This window comes from Kwoniella dejecticola, chromosome 11 (genome assembly GCF_000512565.2).
Source record: "Kwoniella dejecticola CBS 10117 chromosome 11, complete sequence".
NCBI classification, from domain to species: domain Eukaryota; kingdom Fungi; phylum Basidiomycota; class Tremellomycetes; order Tremellales; family Cryptococcaceae; genus Kwoniella; species Kwoniella dejecticola.
Genome location: NC_089311.1, coordinates 780894 through 807349, shown reverse-complemented (window position 1 = coordinate 807349; position 26456 = coordinate 780894). Strand labels below are relative to the sequence as shown.

The following is a 26456-nucleotide window of genomic DNA, read 5'->3' as shown; positions in this document are numbered from 1 at the left end:
GTAGAGCGGAAGCAAAACTATCAAAGATCTGCATTCCCCTTGCTCTTCGTCGGAACCACCGATAGGTTTGTTTTCCACTTTCAAAAAAAGTTAAAATATATGCAACCGACTGACTGTATGTCTTGAGCGCCGAACACAAGAGCAGACAAGCGTAGACCAAGATGGACAGCTATCAAACACCTCTATCATCGTGAGCTTGGTTCTGGTCTCATCCTCATCGAAGCAAAAGCTCATCAACCACATCTTTCAGCCGATATGCATCGAAGGAGATGTCCAAGCTCTTCTCTTCGGGTGTAAGCTAATTCCAACTCATGCGCGTGTTGGCTTAGCTGACCAATGTATTTAGACTCGATTCGGTACCTGGAGAAAGCTTTGGCTCAACCTTGCGATCGCTGAAAAGGTCAGCTACATCATCATCCGAAATGGACTGTTTCAAGCTGACAAGCAATCACAATCAGGAACTCGGTCTGGACATCACCGACAAGGCAATTGAGCAAATGAAGGCCAACTTGGATCTTGACGAGGCTCAGATGAAAGTAGCTGCCGAGGAGGAGAAGAAGCGAAGACGTCAGTCCAGCTTCCAAGGCTTCAATGGTCTGAGTCAAGCTGACTTTAGAGACTGCATCAGACGACGTCATGGCGCACGTTCACACTTTTGGAACCGTCGCTCCTGAAGCTGCCGGTATCATTCAGTGAGTCATTGTACACTTGCCTGACGAAGAACCCCTCAAGCTGACGAGCTGTTTAGCTTGGGTGCGACATCATGTTACGTGACCGAGTAAGCTGTCGAAATCATTCGGCTCGGACTTCAGCTTATCATCATTGGAATCTAGCAACGCCGACTTGATATTCCTTCGAGAAGGCCTCGACATCCTCCTTCCAAAACTCGCCGTGGTCATCTCCCGATTCTCCTCTTTCGCCGAGAAATACCGAGACCTCCCCACACTCGGATTCACCCACTTCCAACCTGCTCAACTGACTACTGTCGGCAAAAGAGCCACATTATGGATCCAAGAACTCTTATGGGACCTGAGGAATTTAGAGCGAGCAAGGAATGACCTAGGATTCAGAGGTGTTAAAGGTACGACTGGTACCCAAGCTTCCTTCTTGACCCTTTTCAATGGGGATCACGATAAAGTCGAAGCCCTCGATAAACGGGTCACCGAGTTGTTCGGCTTCCCATACGCTTATCCCGTTACTGGTCAAACCTACTCCCGTAAGATCGATGCGGATGTCCTAGGTCCTTTGTCAAGTTTCGGTGCTACAGTCCACAAGATTGCCACTGATAGTGAGTAATCCGAACATACAGCTTATCCGAGACTGTGAAATACTGACTACGCAAATCACGCAGTCCGACTCCTTGCTAATCTCAAGGAAATTGAGGAACCTTTCGAGAAGGATCAAATTGGTTCTTCGGCTATGGCGTACAAGGTGAGATATAGCCTGGAAATGCTTTCAATGGATAGCACGCAGCTGACTAGTTACCTTGTTCTTCTCCAGCGAAATCCCATGAGATGTGAAAGAGCTTGTTCCCTCGCTCGACACCTGATGGCAATCTACCAAAACACCCTGATGACATCTTCCGTTCAATGGTTAGAACGAACGCTAGATGACAGGTGAGCAGGACCTCCTAGACACCCTCTACATGGCGGTCGCTGACTTGCGTGTCTTTTCTCCACTTTGCACGTTGCAAGTGCCAATCGAAGAGTCACCATCCCCGAAGCCTTCCTCACCGCCGATATCCTCTTAACAACCCTCCAGAACATTTCAGAGGGTCTCGTCGTCTACCCGAAAGTCATCGAGCGCAGAATCTCCCAAGAACTGCCGTTCATGGCTACGGAGAACGTCATCATGGCCATCGTCAAGGCCGGTGGAGACAGACAAGAATGCCACGAGAAGATCAGAGTCTTATCCCACCAAGCTGGTTCCGTAGTGAAGGAGCAAGGGGGCGAGAACGATTTGATTGACAGGATCAAGGCTGATAAGTACTTCGAACCCATCTGGAGCCAGCTCAGCGCCTTGTTAGACCCAAGTACGTTCGTAGGACGAGCTCCGGAACAGGTTGATGGATTCGTCAGGGATTGGGTCAAGCCTGCTTTGGAGAAGTATCAAGATAGTCTGAAGAACGTCAAGACTGCCGAGTTGTCGGTATAAGACGAGATCTCGTTTGGCTTCGGACACAACGGAATGCATGGAATATAGATCGAGATTCATAGGTTGTTTACTCATGCATAATGTCAACTTGAAGACGAGCAACGTATCACAGCGTTCACTTCGACAAGCTAGTTTATACATTGCATGAATGGCATTTCAGTCTAGCTAAGCCAAAATCTATGCTTGTTCAGAGTACACCTTGATGGTCTTATCCGCTCCACCGGTGATCAACCTCGTACCCGTCTTATCGAAAGTAGAACAGAATACACCCTAATGTGAAGCCAAAAATGATCGGTCAAGCAAAGAAGGCGCGCGATGGAACAAGCAAATGGACTCACCGCCTCCGCATCCAATGAACCAGGTTGTGGGATATCCTTGAGGTGTTGGAACGGTAATCCAGTTTTGTAATCCCACAGAGTCAATGAACCGTTATCGGCTGGACTCCCGGCCGGGCCGCTCGTCAGTACATGGATCTACACGGGATATGCGGGGCTCAGGAGATTGGACGAAGGGGGTGGCTACTCGATTACTCACCTCCAGAGAACAAGACGCCTTCCGTATTGACACTCATGGTGTTTATTATCGCTTCGTGACCGACGAAGTTGTTCACGAAAGTCCCTTCAGGACACTTCCACTTCTTGATGTTGTTTCCACCTGAACTTGCAGATGCGAACGAATACTCGGTTGGGTGGATAGCCAATGCTCGAACAGATTTCTTGTGGTGGGTCAGGGTCGTCATGCATTTTCCTGCTGCCAAATCCCATAACCTACCAATAAACACCGACTGTCAGCTTCATGTCGAGAGTCAGTCAAGCCAAGTCACTCACCGGACAGTAGAATCCATACTTCCAGATATGATTTGAGGGTCCGAGTCTTGACACTTGACGTCTGCTACTGTACTCGTGTGCCCAGTAAGGGTGAAAATGTTGGCTCGACTTCGCATATCCCAGACCTGTTGCAAACAGGTCAGCCTCAGCCAGCTTCGAAACGGAGGAAGGAGAGTGCACTTACTCGCACACTCGCATCTCGACCAGCAGTCACAAGCACGTCAAGGGTCGGATGCACGCTAATACCATAATTAGCTTCTGACATCGCCAGCTGAGAGGATCAGATATCACTCACGATAAGGAATAGACACCGGAGAAATGACCATGGTAATGCCTAATCACTTTATTCGTTTCCAAATCCCAACATTTGACCATCTGCGAGTTCCGGAAGAATGCGTCAGCTTACTTACCAGACTCACAAGCAATCGACCATCAGCCCACCTTGTCTTCCGCGCACGAGAAAAGGTATGGATGCCTGTCTGATACTGCCAATCCCCTGACCGTCGATATATGACCAGTCAACGACAGTTTCAATTCTCCACTCGCCAAATCCCAGATCTGCAAATATCATCATCAGCAGCAGCTGGGTTGTCACGCCAAGAACGTCGAGGCAGCTGTACTGACCTTGACGACGCGATCACCAGCACCAGTTGCAAACCATTGATTTCCTGGATCGACAGCTACAGCTCGCACCCAGCCCATATGTCCCGAGATTACTCTCGTGAGTTTCCCTAATGAAGAACAATCGTATCAGCTTGTATCTGGAGGGGGTTTTGCGTCAAGTAAGGATTGAGCGATGATGAACAACGTACATTGTGGATGATATTCAGGTTTTACCTCCCTAGCTTCCTTCTTCCGCATCAAAGCTTGTGACAGCCGAGATGACGCTTGACCTCCTTCAGCAGCGAATCCTTGTTGATGTCTGAACTTCACTAATGATCGAGGTTCAGCAGCAGGTATCGAGCCGTTCGACGTTCTAGAAGTATTCAACAAAATTATTCAGCATCACGACAACATTCGCGGATAGGCATGAAGAGAAGATGCCAAAATAACGGAACCCAGACTCACGATTGAGCATCTCCAGGTCCACCTATCAATTTCTGTCCGGCTTGAGGTCCAGTTCCGGCTGATCCGTTGGCAGTAGCAGTAGCGGCAGCAGCAGTGGGTCGTTTGGGTCCAGAGGGACCTTGTTGACTCGCTAAGATTGGCGGTAGGGTTTGAACGTCTTTATATTCCGCCGCGAGTTTCGTAGCAAGTTTTATCTTGTTCCTGCCGTCGACGTAACAATTTCAGCATCTGACATTGGAGCTTGCCATACTAAAGAGATTGAGATAGAAGGCGAGAGTGATTAGACTCACGCTCTTGCCAATCCATCGTCAATAGCATTTCCCTCAACGCCATAGACTATCCTCGTCCTCTTCGTACTTCTCCTTACAAGATCAGCGAGAGGAGGCAAACCATTTGAGGGACCAGCTGCATCGTCTGTGGGCGGTATCACTGCTGTCGACATGGCAGACTGTGTTTTGTTCACTTGTGGATCTGCCGAAGTTGCGGATGGCCTTTAAGAATCAATATTCATCTGCAGAATGGTTTAAGTTCAAGTGCAGATACGGACGAGATCATGACGACGGCATCAAATCCTAAGGGTGTGTTGAAAGTGGCAAAAAACGAGTGCACAATGTCCGCTTATCTATACAGCCACCCCACTTTGTCATTCTCGCACACACTCGGAACAGCAACCGAGACCCAAACGGTCAACGCGAAAACCTCGAAGTGACTAGCAAGCGAGTAAGATAGGCTTCACTTCTTCTGATCAGCTGAATCTGTGTCTGGTCGTGGAACACAGATCACCTCTTTGCAGAAGGAATGTCTCCGATGACATGACTGTCTGTCCTGACGAGGAGCGATCAATTTGCCCGGTCCCGCTCGATGAGAAACGCCTCCCACACTTACCCTCCTTTGTCTGGAACGTCCATCACTACCATCAGACGACCGAGCTAAAGTGAGCTTTTCTCCGGCTCTAGCATGTGTGCTTATTCAACTCGAGATCAAAACTTACTAAGCGCCTCCACCACTTTGACCTTGGTGCTCAGCCCCCTTACTAGATCAAATCGCTCAGCAGGTCTCCCATAGTCAGATCTGACCTGATATGAACTGACAAAGCAGACAAATCGAGCGAGCCCCACTACGGTTGTGAAGCTTGCCTACGAGCTTACGCCCTTGACGAAAATGATTACTAAGATACCGATAAGTCTATGATGACTAACGGACGACAAAGGGTCTGATAGAGTTTAGCTCGATCTGGATCCGCCCACTCTAGCTATGACCGCTACTACTGCCTTTCGCGTTCCTTCCCCACGTCGCCGTCGTGAAGAAGTGTTGGACAGGTCAGACTTTGTCCGAGCAATGGCACATACGGGATAGATATAAGTATTATGCATGTTCTGTCATATGACCCCTTCTCGGTTCAGATTCTCCTACAGTGAATTGATAGACCTAAGCAGAAGCAAAACAAACTCCGCCTTACATTATGGCATCCCAGAAATACAACATCAGCAACCTCTTCGGAGTGCAAGGCAAGGTGAGTGTGATTTCATCTACATCGTCGCCTTCGCACCTTTGACCCTTCGCAGTATGGCTGACTGACGGTTGTCAAGATCTGCGTGGTCACTGGGGGCGGTACAGGTATGTCTCGCATCATTGTTGCATTCAACTCAATCAGCTGGTCATTCCGCTGATTGTCTGATGAACAGGTCTGGGGAGAGGTATCGCTACCGCCCTTGCCGTCAACGGGGCTAAAGTGAGGAATTTGAATCCTTGAATATGCTGAGCATGCGGAATCAACACTGATTGAGATGATCTTAATAGGTATTCATCATCGGAAGACGACTCGGAGTGGCTGAGGAGACCGCCAAGGAGATCAACGTGGACGCTAAGGAAAGCGGTATGGGAGGAGAATGTGTGGCGTTGGAAGGCGATGTCGGTACCAAGCAAGGGGTTGTAGATGTATACGAGAAGGTCTCGAAGCTCACAGATAGGGTTAGTGAATATGACCTTCCTTTCCATCTTCACTTCACGCAGATCATAGACCGAGATGATAATCTGATGCTGTACTATAGCTCGACTACTTGGTTAATAATGCTGGGTATTCGGCAAACTGGAGAGTATACTCTAGTGATCTGGTCAGTAACACTCATCTTGATGGTCATAAGCACCTCCTGCTCGCAAATCGTCAATGGATGAGACTGAATGATCTAGACTGATGATCGATGGATCTTAGAACGACCCTGTTGGACTCGAGAAGATGCTCTGGTCCATCGAGGAGTGAGTCGTCTTCTCATTCGTTGTCATAAGACCTACGATGTGCGATGCCAATTCGACTGGATGTATGTACCTCGTAGGGTGTCAAGCTGATCATGCAATACCGCTTAGCGTTGATTTCGCCAACATGACTGCCATCCACGTAGCTGGGCCATACCTCCTCGCAGTCAAGTTCATCCCGCTCTTCAAGAACTCCAAAGATGCCTGCGTGACCAACATCACCTCTCTTGCTTCCCACTTCCTGAACAGGTGGGCTTCCTTCCTTTCAACTCGATTTCATGCGACCAGCTAAGCAGATCATCACACACAGAGCGGTATGCGAATATGCCTACGCCCAGTCCAAGGCTGCCGGTGAGTTACGTTACACTAAATCTTCTTTCCGACGCAGCTGACTCTTCCTTGATGATCGCAGAAACCCATCTCACGGATCTTATGGCTGCTGGTCTTACTCCGTTCAACATCCGAGTCAATTCTATCGCACCTGGTAGGCGCCTACTCATGAAAATGATCAAGCTACGTGTACCAATGCTGACAGTGATGTTGATCAGGTCTTTTCATTTCCCAGCTTACCACCGGAAAGAGCGACAAGGACGCTTCTCTTGCACCTGTCGGGCAGAACCAAATCCAGAATATCCCTAAGGGGTAAGTGGGTACCCATCCAAAACTCGAGCGATGCCCGTACGGAGTTGCCGATGTCTCAAGCTGATGCTGACGATATGTTACGCTATCAGACGACATGGATACTGGGAAGAAGTCGCAGGAGCCGCTTTGATGTTAGCTTCGCCCGCTGGGTCGTACATGAACGCAGCTGATATCATCATCGATGGTGGTTGGAGACTCGTGAGTAACTCTGTCTGCGCTTGTATAATACCTGTTCCACCTGCATACCGCTGTGACGCATGTGGAGGCTGAGTAAGGTGGGATCCTGTTCGTTCATTCTGTTTATAGCTCTCATCTGCAAAAGACGTCCAATGATCGGGCGCTCGGGCGCTTTCATAGTGAGACCGGATGAGGATGACCAAGAAAGAGTGGAGGCGCTATGATATCTGACGCACCTGGGGTCTGGAATTCGCGCTAGAAGGTATGGCTGTATGAAATTACTTATGCATGTGATGTGAAAAACTCTCCAAGTGCTTGCTTCCATACACTTTCAATGTCATGCGTCAGATGTAAGAGCAGGTCAGAGCAGAATGGCTGAATGATATCGATGGTCCACCGGAATGAGAAAGCTGAATAATCTATAACGTCATTCGCACCGTTTGATTATGCAGGATTTCCAAGTGGCAGGAAGATCGCCGCCGAAGGGCAAGGGGTTGATTGTGTATTCGATGGAAGATGCATCGAAGGAGCGGTACATAAGAGCGGAAGCGGAAGTGGATGCGGGCTGCATGCCCGGCTCCCATGTTCAACTTGCAACTTGCGCATAATACTGTAGCATAACAAAACCCAAAGACACCGACCGCACTTTGTGTCTAATCTGATCGTCGCGCGCGGTCTTTCTTCACCCAAGTAACCATCACATTGACTTACCATACAGTACAAGTACAACCAGACCGCCACAAACCCTAAGATATGTCATATTCATCATTCGAGATCAATAACTTGTTCTCAGTCAAAGGAAAGGTCAGTCGAAGCAGTTCTTATGCAGATATCACAGTGATAGCTAATTTGGTATCTTGTTACTAGATCGCAGCAGTCACTGGCGGAGGTACAGGTAGGCTATCCACGCCCGTACTCCTCGATTCGGGTATTAGTATAGCTGACGCGGCATTGTACAAGGTATCGGACGGGCGATTACCACTGCCTTGGCTGTGAACGGAGCCAAAGTGTGTCCACGCATTTGTTCGATATCGTCCAGCAGCGGGGACAGCTGAGTAGTCATCCTGGTCCAGGTATACATCATCGGAAGGCGGTTGGAGACTCTGCAAAATACCGCGGACGAGCTCAACTCTGCCGCAAGCAAGACCGGAGGAGAAGTGATACCTCTCCAAGGCGATATCCTTACGAAGGACAGCATTCAAGCCGTAGTCGAGAGGTTGACCGCTTCGACAGATAAGGTACGAACATCCGTGAACAGCAACGCGGGGATCAGCCGGCAATGGACTTACGGGTAAAGGGGATTGTGTGTGGTATAGGTCGATTATCTGATCAACAGCGCTGGAGTCGGGGTGACGTACAAAGTCCAAGCCGAGAAGGTAAGTTGAGTCGCTGATCGAGGTGCAGTGTTATCGCGGTATCGAGAATGTGGCAAATTTGGCTGATGGCGATTTGCCTTACTGTTATCAGGGTGACCTAGATGCACTAGAGAAGAAGTTACCTTCCATCGAAGCGTGAGTAAAACATCAGTAAACTTCACGTATCTGTCTGTTTCCCAGAAAGCAAATGGTACTACGTGTTCATGTTCAGCTGATATCACGAATTGTGAATAACTTGATATTCTGTCGTGACACAATAGATCGGATTTCACAGACATGGCCACAAACTATATCTCGGCTCAATGGCTTTTATCCACTGCGCTTCTTCCGTTGCTCAGAAAATCGCAGGATGCGGTGATCACCAATATATCCTCTTTGGCAGGGTTAGGCACCAGTCCGTAAGTCCCATGTCTCATGCCATGTCTTCATAAGTCGTGACCTTTTTTCTTTTCCGCTGAGCTGGAAATTGTGGGCATGGGCCATCAATCAATATTGACACCAAACAATGCGTTGCTAATAGCGATATCATTCATCCTGCATACGGAAGTGCCAAAGCAGGTGGTGGGTCCAACTTCAAATCCATCTCTACCCACTTCACGCCCAACTCACTTTTTACAGTACAGTATACAGTGACCTGGCTGACATTTTGGAGGAAATTTTGCTGAACATCATTTGACCCGATTATTAGCTGCGAACTTGGTCCCATTCAAGATCCGAGTCAACTCCATCTCTCCAGGTGCGTTGATGTCCAATTCTCCGCGGTTGTATTGTATACACCAGACTGCACTGCATATACAAGCGCGCGAGGCTGAGTGTGATCACGCGCCGTCCGCAGGGATCTTCCGGTCTCAAGTGACTACAGGCTCAAGTGACCCAAATGCACCTGTAGCGCCTATGATCCAGCAATTTGTCAAGTCTTTCCCAGCAGGGTAAGTTCCGTCCACATCACACTCGTTGATACAATATCTATAGGAAGTCGAACTTACAGTACATCTCTGCATAATCTCACGTTGGTTCCCCGATCCCCAGACGCGAAGGTACATGGGAAGAGATCGCTGGTATAGCCCTCTTACTCGCCACTCCCGCTGGAGCTCATTTGAACGGGATTGATATCGTCCTCGACGGAGGTGCTAAATTGGTAAGTCAAACGAACCAGCTCTTTTATACCTCGTACTTTTCTCTCTTGAGAAATAGTAAACAGGTTGAACAATGGCTAATAATCATGTTCGCGTCAATAGATTTTGCCATAAAGGCATAAAGAAGTCGAGTCAAATCAAGTCAACTCCTTTGCACATCCTCGAAAGATCTACTGAAATTCCCGTGCGTCTGATCTAGCTCAACACGCGTTTCAGCCTCGCCATATACAAGTTATGATTGCTTGTATACACATATGCATTATACATGACAATTCACTCAACGGACAATGCGCATACAACAGGCGATGAGGCTATGATACTCAAATGATTTCCAGGTGACAGCGCGGATGAATTGGTATACAACATTGACCTTGATCTAAGATACAGTTCGAAATATGCCAGACACCACACTAACGCGCTACTACTCTTCCACAGGCTGCCAACGAGTATCTCTTCTCGTATGGAGGTATACTTCCGCCTTGTCTGATCGGTTTCTCTTGATACTCCAATCACCCGTTTTGCCGGGAACCAGATTGGAAATCTGCGGGACGACACCATTCTTAGCCTATCTTACCTCTCTACTTACATCGCGCCAAGAAGGCAAGAAGACAAGCTTACCAAATACCTCTTTCCTTCTTCCAGAACACCCTCGCCCAATGCCTTGACATCCCATACATTTAACATACCCACTCTGAACGGTTCTCGAATTCCCATTTGCGCATCGACGAATCGGATTATCCTAAAGTCACGCGCTTCTCGCTTGGGACAGATTGTCTGCCACGAAAAACCGATATCAGTTTCTTGTAGCATAGCTCGATGACGACACCGGAGATCGAAATAGGCAAACACGAAGGATTGACCTCAAAGCTCCCAATCGATCGTGAAGGAACAAGGGGAACTCACCGCCAATTCCCCTTCCATCTCAAACTGCTTCTCTTGCATTTCCTGCTGAATGCGCATATTCGCATACCCAGCCAGATGGATAATCTGATGATTCGTCATGGATCTAAGGCATCCAGTGACGTCTTTGGCTTCGAGCAGCCGTTCATAATCGTTCTCCAGCGATTCGGGCGGCTCAGCTACACGTGCGTGAATCAGGATCAGCCGGGCTTGAGATCGAAAGAAGGAGAACTTACGGCTGACTCGCTCATTCTCTTCTGTTTCCGCTGATTGCGCTAACATGGAAGCCAGATCTTCCATCCTTTCCAGCTCTTTACGCATCTTATCGGCCAATCGCGTTTTCTCCCCTTCGAACCGGTTCTAATACAAGTGTAGCAGTATCGTTAGCGATGATGCCCTATCTTTCCAGCAGAGACGAAGCGCGTACAACAAGCGAAAAAGTAGGAACCAGTCGCTTATAGAAAGGATCGACCGATGAATTCGACAACTCACCATCCACTCATCTTGCCTTGTCTGTTCCTCCTCTTCATTCCAGGGCGCCTCACCCTTACCCATATACGCAATCGGGAAGATCTTCTCGATCACGATATCCATAAGGCAGATGATGCCACCATCCACAGACAAGCTCGACAAGGAAGCAATGAAAGGCTGGGGTTGTTTACCCAGTTTCACATCCCATCTAGCCAAACAAGTCGAATTGCCGGATATCGTCAGAGTGGAATCGACGTAAGCTTCCAGCACATCTTTGCCGTCATTTCCTGATTCGAGCTAAAGACACTTCTCAGTCAGGATATCATATAAAGCGGCCAAGATCCCGACACACCTTAGCCCCAGATATCGCTAATTTCCTGCCAATGGCGATTTTACCTTTCGAAACAGCTCGGTTGAGTGATTCGTCTATCTGCAATTTGATGCGATACCACCCATCGGTCAATTCGAGGGCATACTTTGGCTTTGCTTTGTCTTCCACAGGAGCAGGGTATATAGCGGATACGATAAGTATCATGGGCAAACTAGCGGGCGAATCATGCTCTTGGATTCTCTTAATGATCGATCGTTCTGCGCAACCGAATTCACGTTCATATCTGACAGGAGACGAAATGAGTCAGCTGATTGTGGAATACGACTGTAATCGGCGGTCAAAGACCTGCTCACCGATATTTGAGTTGACGTATAACTTCATCCCAGTTCCACTTCTCTGCAAATAACGCCGGCTTTGCCTGGACTTGACCAGCTAACTTCCACAAAATCTGGCTCCAGTGATTTTCCACCCAATTCGCCTTGGCAAACGCAGCGCCGTCAGCTTGCAGGGTGTTCAAAGCTTCAACGGGCCCCACGTAAGACTCATCCTCAGCGAGGAAGCGGTAGTCGGGGGCAGTCTCGAGGTTGATGGCGAATATGTCATCAGGTCTATACACGAGATCAGCGACATCCATTTTCCACGTGTAATGGTACATACATGTCCAAATCCTTCAGATCCTCCTTGCTATAATATTGCGGGTGGAGGAAAGCGGCTTTGTAATTTTGTCTACCTGTTGGTGCTGCAAGTACAAATGTGCTTAGCTCTTCTCAAGCTTTACTGAGACCGACTAGAACCCACGTTCCAAGTCAAATACCGAATGGTAATGGATCACTTCACGCTGTTTCGAGGGGCCAGGATCTTGCACCGATACTTGCGACAAGTACGAGGTGGCTGTGCCAGTCTTGAATGGGGTTGAGAACGCTTTCTTCACTTGACGTTGTCCAGGAGTCGAGCCGAGACCTATTCTTCGCATCGGTCCGGAGGGGGTTTTGATTTGAATTGGTCGTTTAGCTAAAGACGCTGGATGGCTCGTTGGGGTTCGTAAAGGTGTCGAAGGCTGAGCTAAGCCTTGAGCGGGCCTTGGTCGGATGAAAGGTGTGGAAATGGCTCGTGATGGTGGCTGTGGTGTTTGTGGTCGAGATCGATTGAGAGTTGCCATATTGGTGTCCAAATCACTGAATAGGTGAGCGACGGCAGCTCGACTTGCTTTATCTAAGCATGCTGCTGGCTTGCCTGATGCTGACGTGAAGGCGGAAGTAGATGACGGATTACCATTCTCGGAGGACTCATCAAATGCTGCAGTAGGTGGCGGTATGAAGACCATGGTATTTCTGCTCGATGCAGTATGAAAGCTTGTGGTTGAACCAAGCGGAGCTTTCGATGGAGTCGAATTATCGCTCTGTCCACCATTCAGGACGTTCATGGCCCTTCTCATGGCATCTTGGCTTAGTCGAGGTGCATTACTACCCGAAGCAAGGGCGAATCCAGCTCCAACTGGCTGCGACGAAGACTGCGGAGTCGATGACGATGGGTGGATCTCGGTCTTTTCATCGACTTCCGCAAAGATCTTGGCTGCTCGCTGCATAGCTTGAAGCGAAGGTTGTGCGATTGGCTTACCGCGATTCGCTGACGAGAATCCAGTGTTTCTGTTCCTGGATATTGTCGGGGTTTGAAAGGCGGCCGGTTGGAAAGAGGATGTCGGGATAGATGAGGAAGGGGGTTCGTCCTCGGTTGTCATAGCTTGATCGATCTCGCTGAACATCTTTGAGGCTCTTTGTAATGATTCGGCTTTAGGAGGAGCGACAATTTTGCTATTACCGGTCTTGAACCCCACAAAGTCCATCGGAAAGTCTATCGCATCTCCGTCATCATGTTCATGTTCATGTTCATGTTCATGAGATATGAGCTCGTCCTCGCTCGGATCGCTAAGTCGAGGTTTTTTAGCTGGTTTATTCTCCTCCTCGAATTGATTTTCCGCCATTTCCTGCCCGTTCCAGAGCTTGTTAGCTTTAGCTACAGCTTCTCTCGAGGGCGATCTCAGCTTGTTTCCGGAAGCCGTTGCAAATCCTACTGTCTTGGGTATTTCTGCGGGATCGATGGATGTCCCTCCAAAGCCATCATCGAATCCTGCTGATTGATGAGGATGAGCTTCCTCGAATGACTTGTCATTCCGTATATCCTCATCATCTATATCGCCGAAATCATCTAGGTCATCTGCGCCTAGACCACTCAGAAGATCGCCAAAGTCTGTGGGTAGATTCGCATCGGGTATGGGCGAGTGTGTACGCGCAGCGGAAGGAGAAGGCGCCTGTAAGTGGGAAGAGGAAGATGGTCCAGCATCAAATTCGAATTCCCCTTCTTCTATAAGAGGCATGATGTGGTGTGATTATTTGCTACCTTCTTAACAACATGTGGGACGATTGCTACGACCGATGGACGATGTATGTATGTATGTGTAAAAAGGAAGAAAGTAGAGATGAAGAAAAGACAGGGAAAATGGTGATGAGGATGATGTCTGATGACTGTGTTTGACTGCAAGTAATGTTGTCAGTCGCGTCAAATCGCATCGAAACATGCGTTACGTAACTTGTTTGGTGGTCTTCACTTTAATTGCAGCTTCGAACTGAAATTTCAGAAATCAAAAGTCCATCTCTTCTACATTCGTGCATACGAGACTAACAGACGCAGAATTGCAGAAGAGGTTCATCAGTGCAATAGGCAAGCCAAACAAATACTCCATTCATCCCGCCATCATGCCAGGTAAGCTCGCTAGATAGTTTTGGAAAGCAACAGACGACTGACCATTCTCTGCAGAACCATTAGATGCTAAATTACTAAAAGCCCTAATCGAAAGCCAGAAAACGATCATCGTCTCTCTCAAAGCCATATCATCTGCCCCAGCATCATCATCATCATCAGCATCTTCATGTTCGTTGCAAGAAGGACTCGGCGATGCATTCCAACAACTCCTCAAACAACTTCGTCAATCAATGACCGTCCTCGGACTATCGTTCAACCCCCCAATAACCCTCGAAGCAGCCATCAAGGAACTATCCAAAATCTCCGAGACCATAGGCCAACTCATAAGCTGCGTCCTGCTAGCCAACTCCTCGAGCCTGTTATTCGAAGAATGGAAATCTGGTGTAACCGACATCAGCCAGGAGGTAATTAGACATATCAAGGTGTTAGAAGATCAAGAGGATTACCTGAGTTCGACGGGTAAAGTCTGGGAATCGATTGATAGTGTACTCACCGATTTGTCGAGAGATGAGGAAAGTGCGCTGAGGAGGAAGTGGAAGTCGCATCAAAGTACGGTCAAAGATGCTTGGACGGAATTCAAGGAGATCCTGGAAAGTGAAGGTGAAAGTCGAGGGGACGAAGATGAAGATGGGGATGATCAAGTAGATGATGGTGATGGATGGGATGAATTGGATTTAGGGGGTGAATATTTGACAGAAGACGAGCGAAAGAGGGCAGAAGCCGTGAGTCAAGTTGAAGTTGGAATGCACACCCTCAATCGGAGCAGCGAAATCAACGACTGACCCCATACCCTATTGATCTGCTCCTTCGTATTCTTCAGGCCAAACCCCTTCTTGCATTACATCAAATCCTCCATTCCACACTACCCAAATTCACAAACCAACTATCCCCGAACCAATATCGTCCGATACTGCGCATATCAAGCAAGTTCGTCGACGCATATGACGACGCGGTATCTTCCATGCATCCGGGCCAAGACGAGTCCGAGATCCAAGAATCCCTGGACGAGGTAGAAGCGATATCCCGTCAATTAGCCAGTGAGTTCAAGGATAAGAGTATAGATAAATGGGTGGAAAGATTAGATGTCGAGAAGCAGAAATGGAATGAGAGACGAATGAATTTGGATAGTTTGAAAGATGCCTTATGAGCGGTGTGTATGCATGTAAATGTGAATGTAAATGGTAAAATGTAATGTAATGTATCAACTCGATATCAGATCTAAACTCAGACTAAAACTCGGACTCGGACACAAATGAACAATGCTCAAAATCCGACAATCAATGACATCCATATGAACATCCTCTCTCCGAGGCGAGGCATATCAGACGTCTACTCCTACTCCTACTCCAGCTCCTACTCTACTCGTAAATCTCGTTGACGATACCGGTACCGATAGTCTTACCACCTTCTCTCAAGGTGAATCGGGATCCCGGTTCAAGAGCGATATCATGTACCAGATCACCGATCATCTCGACGTTGTCTCCTGGCATGACCAATTTCTCGTGGGCGCCCTCGGTACCTTCTGGGAAGTTGAGGGAGACGGTGACGTCGGTAGTTCGGATGAAAAGTTGGGGTCGGTAGTTGGCCATGAATGGAGTGTATCGACCACCTTCCTCTTTAGTCAAGATCTAGATGTAATTACATCACTCATCAGCAACAAGCAACAAGCCACAGGCAAAAAGCACCGTTATCAACCACCTCGACAATCAAATGACCAATTCATTGTGATTGTGTTTGATGAGGTTCCGTTCATTCTGCGCAACACTCACATATAATTGAGCCTTAAACTTCTTGACTGATTTGATGGATCCCGGTTGGACCAAGACTTGTCCTCTTCTGACTTGTTCTCGCTTGATACCTCGCAGAAGGGCTCCCATGTTATCACCGGCTTCACCTCGTTCAAGCTCCTTGTGGAACATTTCTGCTCAATTCATCAGCTTATCTGGAACCTGGTCCCAAAAAAAAGGAAAAAGCTGACTCACCGATACCAGTAAGAGTGGTCTTGATAGGTGATCCCATACCGACAATCTCCACTTCCGATCCCTTGGTGATCACACCTCGTTCCACTTTACCAGTGACGACGGTACCTCGACCGGAGATCGAGAAGACATCCTCAACGTACATCAAGAAAGGTTTGTCGAGATCACCTAATCACGAATCAATTGTCAGTGTTTGCATCAGCGGCAAAACTCGATCGAATCGAATCGAATTGAATCACCCGGACACCCGCACCTGCAGGCGTGCTAGGTAAAATGTACTCACGAGCAGGGAGCTCCAACCATGAATCGGCCTGTTCCATCAACTCCTTGATCTTGTTGGCACCTCTCTCCGGGTCTTTGCCTTCCAGAGCAGCCAAAGCAGTACCCATAACGATCGGGGTTTCTTCTCCCTCGAATCCGAATTCCGATAACAATTCCCTCATCTCCATCTCGACCAATTCTAGCATTTCGGGATCATCGACTTGGTCGACCTTGTTGATGAATACCACCAATCGCTTGATACCCACTTGTCGAGCCAATAACAAGTGTTCTCTGGTCTGAGGCATCTGACCATCGGTAGCCGACACAACGATGATAGCTCCGTCCAATTGAGCAGCACCAGTAATCATATTCTTGATGTCTACACATACAGCTCCGTCAGGTGTCGCTTCTACTTGATATCTCAAAGTCATTGGGGGGCAGCACTCACAATCGGCGTGACCCGGACAATCGATGTGGGCGTAATGTCGATTCGGAGTTTCATACTCGACGTGCTGTGGGTGCGTGGGCGCGCAATATGATCAGACAAAGGGCGATTCGCAGCAAGGATTTGTTCAGTGTTCAGACAGACTTACAGCAGTAGAAATCGTAATACCTCTAGCTTTCTCCTCTGGGGCTTTATCGATCTGAGAATAATCCATGAATTTACCACCACCTTGTTCGGCCAGATACTTGGTGATCGCAGCCGTCAAAGTGGTTTTTCCGTGATCAACATGACCGATCGTACCGATGTTGAAATGCGGCTTCTTCCTACTGAATTTACCTCCAGCTTCGGCGGCGTAATTCCTGCTAGGCAGTCGTCTAGGACATTGAGCGATGGCTCGGAATCGCGGGGTGGGCAGAGGTTTAGTGACGAGAGTTCGAGCGAGAGGGACGGATGGTCCGGCCAAAGGTCTGATAGAAGCTCGAGCTTCGGTGGTACGGAGGGCGGAAGACACTCGGCTTTGGATGGCGCTTCGCATCATTTTGAAGGATGGTCGGATGGTAAGTTGGTCAATCGAATGATTGTTTTTGGGAGGGAAGGAAGGTAAGTGAGATGGAGAAGTGGTATTTGAGGACTGTCAGTGCAGGTGGACCTGAAAAGTGTGAAATCTGAAAAGTCAAAGTTAAAAGGCTCGGATCAGTAGTATTCATGCCACAAAGCGGCTTTTCCCGGTGAGGCCATGTATAGCCACGTGCATCAATGAAATGTCAAAGCAACAAAGGGAAAGTGGAGGAAGTCCACCATTTCCTCGGGCAAAGCCAAGTTGAAACCCATGCTCCTATCCGTATTCTTGCTTCTCTTCATTAAAACGTATCTGCCGAACAACAACATACGTCGCAGAGATGGAAGAGGAGTATCAGCAAATCCTGGAATTCGCCTATGGGCTTGCTGAGAGGGTCAGCTCACAACTTGATGCCCTTGTACAATGAGCTGACCGTGGTGTACAGGCCACCCAACTTATCCTCGAGGGCTCAGCGGCAAGATGGACCAAGAAAGAAGACATAGAGGAGAAAAAGAACTCGGTAGATGTAAGCTAGCTGATGACTCGTTTCGTCGAAGGTCCAAAAGCTTATGTTTGTGCTATCAGCTCGTCACGGAAACAGATCAAGCTGTGGAAGAAATGATCAAAGCGGCCGTAGCTGAGAGATACCCTACCCATCAATTGTATGTCACCTTTCGGCAAGCTTGGGTGTCAACGTGAGCTAATGTAACACACAGCATCGGGGAAGAATCATATGCCGCTGGCGATAGACCACCTCTCACAGATGAATTCACTTGGATCGTGGATCCCATCGATGTACGTTATAATCTGCAGGAGCCAGCTGATCTGTAGGGCACGATGAAGTAGGTCACCCACCAGCCGACTTAGCTGATGGCAGTTTCGTGCATTCTTAGTGAGTCATCAATTGCCGCGGACTGAGCTGATGACCAGTCCGTTTGTAGCTTGTTCGATAGGCGTTGCGCACAAGTCGACGCCCGTGGTCGGTCTCATCGCCCTTCCCTTCCTCAATCAGATTGTGAGCTTTCATATCGGTTCACTCGAACGATCGCAGCTGACATAGCATTGAAGTTCTCTGCCCGACTTGGAGGTGGAGCTTTCATGAACAAGACTACTCCTCTTCCATTGACCGGAGGCATCCCCCAGCCTTTGACGGACCTATCTAAATGTATGATTGGTGCAGAATGTGAGCTGTTTGGACACTATTTTTTCTTTGATTAAAAGCCACTCAGCTGACCTTCCAGTGACTCAGGGGGCTCTGATCGTACTCAGCAAACATTCACGAAGAAGACCGCTTCTTTCGCTCGACTAGCTGGAGATCCCTCAAAAGGTGTTCAGGGCGGTATCATGGCTCATGCCCTTAGAAGTCAGCTAAATATCAGCCTTGGGTCGCGAAAGGTCTCAGCTGACACATCAACCATTTTAGCTACGGGAAGCACATGCTGTAATGTTGCTGCTATCGCAGCTGGTCAGCTGGATGTGTATTGGGATGCCGGTTGCTTCCCTTGGGATGTCTGCGTGAGCTACTCCAGCAGCTCGTGCAAAGAGACGGGTCTCTAGCTGACACGATAGTGTAAACTTTGTTAGGCTGGTGCGATCATCGTTTCGGAAACTGGCGGGTTCTTTTCAGGCGGGAAAGACGCGTTTGAGCAAGACGCAGCGATGGGTGATATCCTAATGGGTAGACGATACGTCTTCGTGAGAGCTCTTCCGCCGTCTAAAGTGAGTAGCTAGCGGGGAGGGCATAATAGATACTCTAGCTGATGCACCTGTAGGCGGAGTCGACCGAACAGATTCAGCGTCGTTTAGTCAAGGAGTTGTATGAAACTGTTGAGGAGTGGACCAACGAGGATATGTGAGCGCGCGATACATGACATAGATATGGAACATCTAGAGGTATATATGACCCTGTACTTTGGCATCATACGTTTGTGTCTTGTGTGCGCAACGGACTACATGCATGAATGTTTCCGTCCAGAGTTGCAGAGTTATGCGAATCACACACTCAGCAATCGTCCAAATTCGGTCTGCCGACCTAGCTGAGATGCGTGAATACCGGCGGTGACTAAACTGTGTGGAATTCGGATTATTTTGTATGGTGTGAAGCGGAGTCTCCGGATTTTGAGCGATGGCGTGATCAGCCTGTTTTGATAATTATTTGGAAGTTGAGCCTTTTGATGACGTTCATCACACTTATTCGGAAATGATATGTGATGCATATAGAGAGAGATGGATGGGATGAATGCGATGTATAAGCTGATATCTGGATATCTGACACAGTCGAGCAGAGTCTCCCATTCCTGCATCTACTCTTACTAATTCATCTAGTTCCAAAGTGCCCGCCTCTGACAGCAGCAGCCAATCTAATAAATCTCCACAATGCCCCCTCGAGCAACGTTACCTCGATCAGTCCAATTACCCAGCCCGAGCCCAAACACCTTGAAATCAAGCTGGAAACCGCCCAAACCGCACCTCGCAGCATACCAATATCAACATCAATACCACCCTCCCGCTTCATCGTCATCTACCAGTACGCATTTCGTACCGCCTACTTCTCCGCAATTACCGTCGAGACGAAAACCGGCTTTCAATCCTGGTGGGTTCGGGCTGCAGTCGTCCCCTAGACCTGCGCCCTCGCCCAGATCGTGGAAAGGTAAACAAAAAGAAGAAGAGATAGAAGAAATTCGCAGGAAAGATGAAGAGATCCGCCGCGACGAAGAGAGGTTGGAAGGTAGAGAGGCGAGTAAAGGGAAAGAAGAAGCTGAGGCTTGTTATGTTGTGAGTGCCTCCAATCCTTATGCATAATTCACAAATAAATCTCATCCATCGACGTCCACCTCTACGTGTATGAGCATAACGACCAATACAACCCTTTCCACATGTCAACAGCTCAGCGCTGATTCAGTTGATATTATTTCACCTTCAGCCACCACCCGCTACCCTGCATTTCCACTCTCCCAACACCCTACCCCTCTTGTACTCCCCCCAACCCCTGCCCCCTTTTCAGATAGCATACGAAACATGGGGGACCCTCAATTCCGCTCGGGACAACGCTATACTCCTCCATACCGGTTTATCTGCGTCCTCGCACGTCGCTTCGGGCGGGAACGACGTATCGTCCAGTACATCCTCCAAGCCTGGGTGGTGGGAAGATTTCGTCGGGCCCGGCAAATCAATCGACACCGATAAATTCTTCGTCATCTGCACGAACGCCCTCGGAGGATGTTTCGGTTCCACCGGTCCTTCTTCCCCTTATCCACCGGGAGACGGGGAGACTCGCTGGGCGACGAGATTCCCCATGTTGTCGATCCACGATATGACCCGTGCCCAGCTGGATCTGCTGGATCACTTGAAGATCGATAAGCTCTATGCGAGTATCGGGTCGAGTATGGGCGGCATGCAGTCTATCTCGATGGCCTATATAGCGCCCGAGAGGGTGGGCAGGGTGGCTAGTATTTCGGCGAGTGGCAGGTCGGGGCTGAATGGTGTTGGAATGAGATACGCTCAGAGGAGCGGTAAGTCGCCTTTTCACACAAGGGAGATCACGTAAAATCGCTCGCTGATTAACGACCTGCATTCGCGCAATCTTTTACATTAGTGCTCATGGCGGATCCGAATTGGAATAGAGGGTTTTACTACGATGGAGTTCCCCCGCATAATGGTATGAAGCTTGCCCGACGTGAGTCCGCGGCTTGTCTCCGAGCTTCGGCTTAGTTCAGCGGTCGGCTCACACCTTTACCCGCTTATCATTTTCGATTCCATCCCGCAGAAATCGCTACGATCACTTATCGGTCGGGACCAGAATGGGAACAGCGATTCGGGCGGCAGATGCTCTCGGAACAAGAAGCGGCCTTGGACTCAGATGGGAACCCGGGCGTACCTCGTCTCAGTCCTGATTTCCTGATTGAGACTTATCTCGACCATCAGGTGGGTCTCTCTCTCCCTTGTCCCTGTTCATACTAACACATCAAACACATCAAGGATCGCGTCATAAGATAGCTCTGAAGGTATCGTATCATGCATGCTGATACGTTTCATTATGATTAGGGAGAGAGATTCTGCTTGACATACGATGCCAATTCCATGATCTACCTTTCTAAAGCAATGGACCTCTTCGACATGTCCTCTGCAGCCCTCACTTCCTTAGCTCGGAAATTCAATACCGCTTACCCAGACGCCAATCCCTTCCCATACCCGTCCGATCCAGTCGGCGTGTCCGTCTCATCACCTAGACCCGAGAACACTTCTCAAGAGAAAGACAATTCAAACGTCAATGAGGATGTGTCGGAGCGGGAAAAGGAGACTCTGAAAAAATTGAAAAAATTCATACCCACTTCAAAGTCGCCTCACTTATCTGAACTTTCTCAAGGCCTCAAACGACTCAAAGATATTCCGGCACTAGTACTCGGTGTTCAGTCCGACGTGCTTTTCCCCGTTGAACAGCAGAGGGAATTAGCAGATGCGCTGAAATTGACGGGAAACCAGAATGTGACATACTACGAATTGGGCGGAGTGTGGGGGCATGATACGTTCTTGTTGGACGTCCAGAATGTCGGAGGGGCTATTAGAGGGTTCTTACATTAGGCCAACCGACGGAATAAGGATCACTCACGAAATGACGGGTACGAGCTTCTGCGGTATGAGGTCATGAGAGTATGAGGGATTGAGGCAATGAGTGTTAATTGTCGTAGTTGTGGAGTCTAGAGTTGAACAACATGGTGATGGTGACTCAGTAAAGCAAGTGACATAGCAGACTATATGCAACATTACGAAGATAGATCGCACTTCTCCCTTGATGCTATCAACGCTCGCAAAAGGTATATGCATACTCGTACAAAAAATATCAACTATGACATAGTCTCTCTCTGTCTCAGACGGTCCAGTCAAGGTACCTGTAGCTCACATGCCAAGGGATGCATTCCCGATAGAATCCTCAGAGCCCAACAAGCTGCGCACCATGGTCAGTCATAACTTCAGTCTTAGTCTTAGTCTTGAGTGTCCATTCTGCAGAAGGACGGGACTTACGCAAATTCCTTCATCAACGAGCATTCTCCTCCATTCTCCAGATCTATGTTATACGCTTGGAACAGTCCATCCGCCGAAACTACCATGACTTGCGGCGCGGTCCTGCGATTTGAGCAGCGAATGAATGATCAGTCATCCAGTCATTCGCATCTGAATCCATCTCGACTTAAGGTCTGAAGGGAAGTGTACCCCATCCAACTGGGACCAAGAACTCACCCGCTCATAGCTACTACCGTCCTAGCGCCGTTCCCTCTCAACTTGATAAACGCGAAATCCCTTTGCGGCTCCCACATCTCCGACACGCTTCTGGGCAAATATCCACCTACACCGCCCACAAACGATTTTCCAATATGATACGATCTTCTCCCAAGAGACGACGCCGCGCTGTTATTATTGTTATTGTTGGTGCCCGATAATTTGGCTGACGAGAGGGGTGGCGAATTAGACGGAGCATCTGAAGGTGTGGGCGAACGAGCTCCATCGAAATTACGATCACGATCCTGCGTGTCACCGCCTCCACTGTTTGATCTTCCGCCTGTGCCAGAGCCGATCGGTTGGCCTTTGGAATTGGCAAGTTTGTATATATGTATCGTCGACGAATCCGACGAAACCGCCAACAACGAACTAGCAAGATTAAAGTTCATACTGAAGATCTTTGCGCTCTGAGTCCCCCTGCGGAACTGCCATAACTTCTTTGCGTCCGGCACAGAGAAGACGCGCACGACTGTGCCCTTGTCCGAGGCGGTAGCGAGCATCGTTCCGCTTGCGTTGAGGGCGAGGGCGGCGATGGGTGCTTTGTGGGCTTGGATGACGTTTAATGCGGAGAGGGAGATGGTGTCGAAGAGCAGGACGTCGCCTGTAGTGGGCGCAGGAGGGGCTGCGGGGACGGCGTTGGATGACAGTGGGGCGGAGGAGGCGGAAGGAGCAGGAGAAGGGTAGGCGAGGTAAGAATGCTCGGACGATGAAGAGAGCGCACAGACAGCTGGTATGTGCGTCGTACATGTAAGCAAGAGACGAAATTTTCGCGGGCAGATAGGGAATCATCCCACTACCAGTCCTCTATGGCCATGACTGTGAAGTGGTGTGAAATCAGACTGGTTATACTCACCATTCGGATTTGGCCCGGTCTCGATAGTATGTAACAGCTTCATCGTCGATATGTCGTATATGTAAATCTCGTTCTCCAGGACTACTATCAATCTCTTGCGGTTCATCTTAACCGATAGCACGGAAGTTGGGAAGATGAGCTCGCATATAGTGGACTGTCGCTGCTCAAGATCAAAAACGCACGTCAGCGAGCTATATACCAGAGCAGTCGAATTCAGAACCGGATATTGAGCAGCTCACCTTAGTATTGACTATCTGTAATTTCCGAGGACTATTTGAAGGCTGAGTATCCGCTGCTCCTACTAACGCTACCAGCGACGTGCAAAATAGCATCTCCACAATGCCTGTGGCTCCTTGATCATCTACAAATACCTCAACGGTGATCAGTACGCTGTTGAGTCCGGGCCGCAGCTTGACTCACTCTTTGAGTGTACTTTCCCGAATGGATCGCAGTTCAGGATGGTATACCCCTTCTTATGTCCTACAGCTATACACGAGAAGTCTTGATTGAAGTTACAGCACTAAAAGATCATAGCTGTCAATCAGCACGAGACAGCCGGGTGAATCCGAGCTGGCATTCGGTGTCGGTGTCGAGAGGACGAAGCTGAAGCAGAAGGGATAAGCTTACCAGGAGGTCTGGATGACGTTTACCGAGACGTGACATGATGACTGGTCGAATGGAAGCCGTCAAAGCGGAGTCGCTAGTTGAAAACCCGCAGTGCTGTCAATTTGTTGAGTGTGTCCGCCTGATGAGATAATAGAAATGCTATTCAGGCGATGTATGAATTTCTGACGAAAGAGAGAAAGAATGAAAGATCAAAGAATAAATGGTATGTATGAACTGATAGACTGGTGACTTGGCGTCATGACGAGGTGTTGCTGTATGTTACGGGGAGATCCGTGCCTATTAGCCGAAAACAGCAAAACAACTATTTACCAGGCAGTGGCAAAATCACCATACGCACCATACTGGTCAAAGGGTGAATAGATGAATGCATGCAACAATATGAATGATTTGATACGAAATATATTGCAGGCTTTGATATAAGAGCGGTACATGCATACAGAGAGCCAAGCTTGCTAACAAGAGGATATCAGGATATCAAGAAGGATGGCCATGAGATGAATCACCACCAGCCCTTCTTCTTCTCTTCTCCACTCCACCCAATCTGCCTCGCGTTCGCATTATCGGTCTCATTGCCAATCCCATACCGCGTATCGGGTATCTGGGAATGATGCGCCTGAGCAGGTAGCATGTGATGCTGCGGGTGCGGCATGTGAGGAGGTAATTGAGGCATAAAGTGGCTTTGAGGTGGCCAGAAATTATTGTTCGGAGTAGGTGTTTCATGATGATGTGTTGCTTTGGCTCTCAAATTGAATAAAGCGGAATTGGTGAGGATGATCAAAAAGGATAAGGTGACCAATGTGAAACTCTGGCAGAATCCCAATCATGAGTAGAATGTCAGCTCGTGCTGTGCGCCTCGACTTATGTTACTCACCATGGTCTTCCAGCTTATCGGATCAACAAAGCTGTTTATCACACCTGCAAAGGTCTCGGCGATGATGTTGATCCGTCCGACCATCGTGGGATCACGGTTCATACATGCATCCCATGCTTTACACGGCGCTTCCCTGACAACAGGAAACTCGGTCAGTACCACGAAGGTATGTTGGCGCCTACTTTCATTGCATTGAGAACTTACATTGCTGGGACTCGCAATGTAGGGTCGCATCGATTTGTGAGATATAGATTCGTACATTCCGCTATCTCTTGTAGGATCTCTTTGCGGGTTCCAAGTTATCGTCAATCAGCGGAAGCCAATGGCTAAATAGACCTAACTGGGAGGACTCCAGAACTTACCCACAGAATGCTCTTGCATTTTATCTTTGACATCTCGCCTGACAGTCAAGACGAACTGGATTCCAAGATATAAACAGAATAAGACGATAGACGCGTTGACCCCGAATTGCAGGTATCTACCGAAGTTGTCATATGGTATCAGCTTCCAGTCACATTGAAGCGAACAAGGGTTATTATCGAGCAGGACGAAGAGGGTGAGAGGAACTTACCCAAGCAATAGAGCAGGTACTTCCGAATGTCTTAAGGCAGGCGGCGTCATGTGAACATTATAATGATGTTCAGATTTCGAGTACGTCGGTGTCGACGAATCGCTATGTCTAATTGATACCTGCTACCAGTACCAGTATTAGCGAGTTGACACATTCATAAGCCACCCTTGAATGTATAAACTCACTCCGTCCTCATATTGTGATTGCTGCAGCTGCTGTTTCTTTGCTTTCTCCCTCTTCCTATTCGTGCGCGTCACAGCACTTTTCGCGAATTTCCTAGGCTCTCCTCCGCTCTTCTCTTCCTCTTTGCCCTCGTCCGCTTCCATGTGATTCTCCTTATCTACCTCATCTTCCACTTTGGCTTCTTTGCCTTTCAGCGGTGTTTCCGTAGATTTAAGAGGGGTACCTAAACCTCGAGCGGGACTATCCATATCGATGTCGCCCTGATTCGCTAGACTCGTGCCCAGACTTGATGTCGCCGGTGTACGCGGTGCAGTGTTGTACCATTGTGACGGATCATACGAGGGAGCTTTCCTAGGTGTGTTCAAGGCTGCTAGAAGCAGCGGAGCCGAATTCGAAGAGGGATTAGTGAATTGGGCGAAACCGCTCGTGGGATTTGGACTGAATGGTATTGCTCGGGCCAGCTCGCTATGGAAGCCTGCAGTGAAGGTATACCAGTGATTGAGCTAATGCAATAATCAGACGGTAGAGCCCCGACTTACGCTTTCTTGCATGACCATCTTCGCTCGAACCTATTCCAACGAGGTTAAATGCGTCTAAGCGGGATGTATCGTAGCTCGAGTCAATATCCATTGGACCTGACTTATCGCGGGGTTCGTACGTGAAGCTGTCTTCGTCCATCTCGCTGCCTTATGCCGTATCCAATGGCGTTTTTGAAGTACAAGGATGAGAAGGTGG

The 26456-nt window shown here is 48.6% G+C and overlaps 12 protein-coding genes across 12 annotated transcripts; 7 read left to right on the top strand and 5 right to left on the bottom strand.

Moving 5' to 3' along the window:
- Nucleotides 1-161: 161 nt before the first annotated feature.
- I303_108424 (adenylosuccinate lyase) lies at nucleotides 162-2154 on the top strand (the record flags this gene model as incomplete). The annotated part of the gene is made up of 10 exons (XM_018410524.1): nucleotides 162-190; nucleotides 251-293; nucleotides 347-400; nucleotides 459-567; nucleotides 629-692; nucleotides 749-778; nucleotides 834-1288; nucleotides 1352-1431; nucleotides 1501-1616; nucleotides 1695-2154. 10 exons carry the CDS (start codon nucleotides 162-164, stop codon nucleotides 2152-2154), a joined length of 1440 nt encoding a protein of 479 aa, XP_018260333.1.
- A 177-nt stretch (nucleotides 2155-2331) lies between these two features.
- On the bottom strand, nucleotides 2332-4491 carry I303_108423 (pre-mRNA-splicing factor PRP46; the record flags this gene model as incomplete). Its single annotated transcript, XM_018410525.1, has 11 exons — nucleotides 2332-2424; nucleotides 2493-2590; nucleotides 2689-2921; nucleotides 2982-3106; nucleotides 3166-3220; nucleotides 3277-3356; nucleotides 3423-3539; nucleotides 3606-3712; nucleotides 3794-3957; nucleotides 4050-4250; nucleotides 4340-4491. 11 exons carry the CDS (start codon nucleotides 4489-4491, stop codon nucleotides 2332-2334), a joined length of 1425 nt encoding a protein of 474 aa, XP_018260334.1.
- A 1020-nt stretch (nucleotides 4492-5511) lies between these two features.
- Nucleotides 5512-7277, top strand: I303_108422 (uncharacterized protein; the record flags this gene model as incomplete). Its single annotated transcript, XM_065969828.1, has 12 exons — nucleotides 5512-5562; nucleotides 5639-5666; nucleotides 5735-5781; nucleotides 5850-6020; nucleotides 6101-6163; nucleotides 6262-6305; nucleotides 6414-6551; nucleotides 6613-6653; nucleotides 6715-6786; nucleotides 6851-6944; nucleotides 7034-7142; nucleotides 7251-7277. 12 exons carry the CDS (start codon nucleotides 5512-5514, stop codon nucleotides 7275-7277), a joined length of 885 nt encoding a protein of 294 aa, XP_065825900.1.
- Nucleotides 7278-7874: 597 nt separating this feature from the next.
- Nucleotides 7875-9747, top strand: I303_108421 (uncharacterized protein; the record flags this gene model as incomplete). Its single annotated transcript, XM_065969827.1, has 12 exons — nucleotides 7875-7925; nucleotides 7989-8016; nucleotides 8082-8128; nucleotides 8195-8359; nucleotides 8438-8497; nucleotides 8589-8632; nucleotides 8758-8895; nucleotides 9018-9058; nucleotides 9150-9233; nucleotides 9333-9426; nucleotides 9527-9635; nucleotides 9736-9747. 12 exons carry the CDS (start codon nucleotides 7875-7877, stop codon nucleotides 9745-9747), a joined length of 873 nt encoding a protein of 290 aa, XP_065825899.1.
- Nucleotides 9748-10054: 307 nt separating this feature from the next.
- I303_108420 (uncharacterized protein) lies at nucleotides 10055-13709 on the bottom strand (the record flags this gene model as incomplete). The annotated part of the gene is made up of 9 exons (XM_018410527.1): nucleotides 10055-10174; nucleotides 10252-10407; nucleotides 10537-10712; nucleotides 10770-10893; nucleotides 11026-11301; nucleotides 11357-11618; nucleotides 11689-11943; nucleotides 11993-12074; nucleotides 12134-13709. 9 exons carry the CDS (start codon nucleotides 13707-13709, stop codon nucleotides 10055-10057), a joined length of 3027 nt encoding a protein of 1008 aa, XP_018260336.1.
- A 379-nt stretch (nucleotides 13710-14088) lies between these two features.
- On the top strand, nucleotides 14089-15242 carry I303_108419 (uncharacterized protein; the record flags this gene model as incomplete). The annotated part of the gene is made up of 3 exons (XM_018410528.1): nucleotides 14089-14095; nucleotides 14150-14817; nucleotides 14916-15242. 3 exons carry the CDS (start codon nucleotides 14089-14091, stop codon nucleotides 15240-15242), a joined length of 1002 nt encoding a protein of 333 aa, XP_018260337.1.
- A 211-nt stretch (nucleotides 15243-15453) lies between these two features.
- I303_108418 (translation elongation factor Tu) lies at nucleotides 15454-17318 on the bottom strand (the record flags this gene model as incomplete). Its single annotated transcript, XM_065969826.1, has 6 exons — nucleotides 15454-15723; nucleotides 15865-16016; nucleotides 16078-16242; nucleotides 16358-16714; nucleotides 16784-16847; nucleotides 16929-17318. The coding sequence occupies 6 exons, from the start codon at nucleotides 17316-17318 to the stop codon at nucleotides 15454-15456; spliced, it is 1398 nt and encodes a 465-aa protein (XP_065825898.1).
- A 361-nt stretch (nucleotides 17319-17679) lies between these two features.
- On the top strand, nucleotides 17680-18170 carry I303_108417 (uncharacterized protein; the record flags this gene model as incomplete). Its single annotated transcript, XM_065969825.1, has 4 exons — nucleotides 17680-17733; nucleotides 17785-17865; nucleotides 17925-18001; nucleotides 18056-18170. The coding sequence occupies 4 exons, from the start codon at nucleotides 17680-17682 to the stop codon at nucleotides 18168-18170; spliced, it is 327 nt and encodes a 108-aa protein (XP_065825897.1).
- A 39-nt stretch (nucleotides 18171-18209) lies between these two features.
- On the top strand, nucleotides 18210-19195 carry I303_108416 (uncharacterized protein; the record flags this gene model as incomplete). Its single annotated transcript, XM_065969824.1, has 7 exons — nucleotides 18210-18231; nucleotides 18281-18354; nucleotides 18408-18522; nucleotides 18589-18702; nucleotides 18763-18854; nucleotides 18924-19058; nucleotides 19112-19195. 7 exons carry the CDS (start codon nucleotides 18210-18212, stop codon nucleotides 19193-19195), a joined length of 636 nt encoding a protein of 211 aa, XP_065825896.1.
- A 520-nt stretch (nucleotides 19196-19715) lies between these two features.
- Nucleotides 19716-21920, top strand: I303_108415 (homoserine O-acetyltransferase; the record flags this gene model as incomplete). The annotated part of the gene is made up of 5 exons (XM_018410531.1): nucleotides 19716-20114; nucleotides 20263-20851; nucleotides 20935-21015; nucleotides 21106-21263; nucleotides 21384-21920. 5 exons carry the CDS (start codon nucleotides 19716-19718, stop codon nucleotides 21918-21920), a joined length of 1764 nt encoding a protein of 587 aa, XP_018260340.1.
- Nucleotides 21921-22235: 315 nt separating this feature from the next.
- On the bottom strand, nucleotides 22236-24132 carry I303_108414 (uncharacterized protein; the record flags this gene model as incomplete). Its single annotated transcript, XM_018410532.2, has 7 exons — nucleotides 22236-22284; nucleotides 22362-22463; nucleotides 22578-23343; nucleotides 23470-23629; nucleotides 23709-23830; nucleotides 23890-23989; nucleotides 24097-24132. The coding sequence occupies 7 exons, from the start codon at nucleotides 24130-24132 to the stop codon at nucleotides 22236-22238; spliced, it is 1335 nt and encodes a 444-aa protein (XP_018260341.2).
- A 463-nt stretch (nucleotides 24133-24595) lies between these two features.
- On the bottom strand, nucleotides 24596-26399 carry I303_108413 (uncharacterized protein; the record flags this gene model as incomplete). Its single annotated transcript, XM_018410533.1, has 7 exons — nucleotides 24596-24901; nucleotides 24968-25100; nucleotides 25172-25250; nucleotides 25330-25445; nucleotides 25539-25657; nucleotides 25724-26196; nucleotides 26261-26399. The coding sequence occupies 7 exons, from the start codon at nucleotides 26397-26399 to the stop codon at nucleotides 24596-24598; spliced, it is 1365 nt and encodes a 454-aa protein (XP_018260342.1).
- Between the last annotated feature and the right edge of the window lie 57 nt (nucleotides 26400-26456).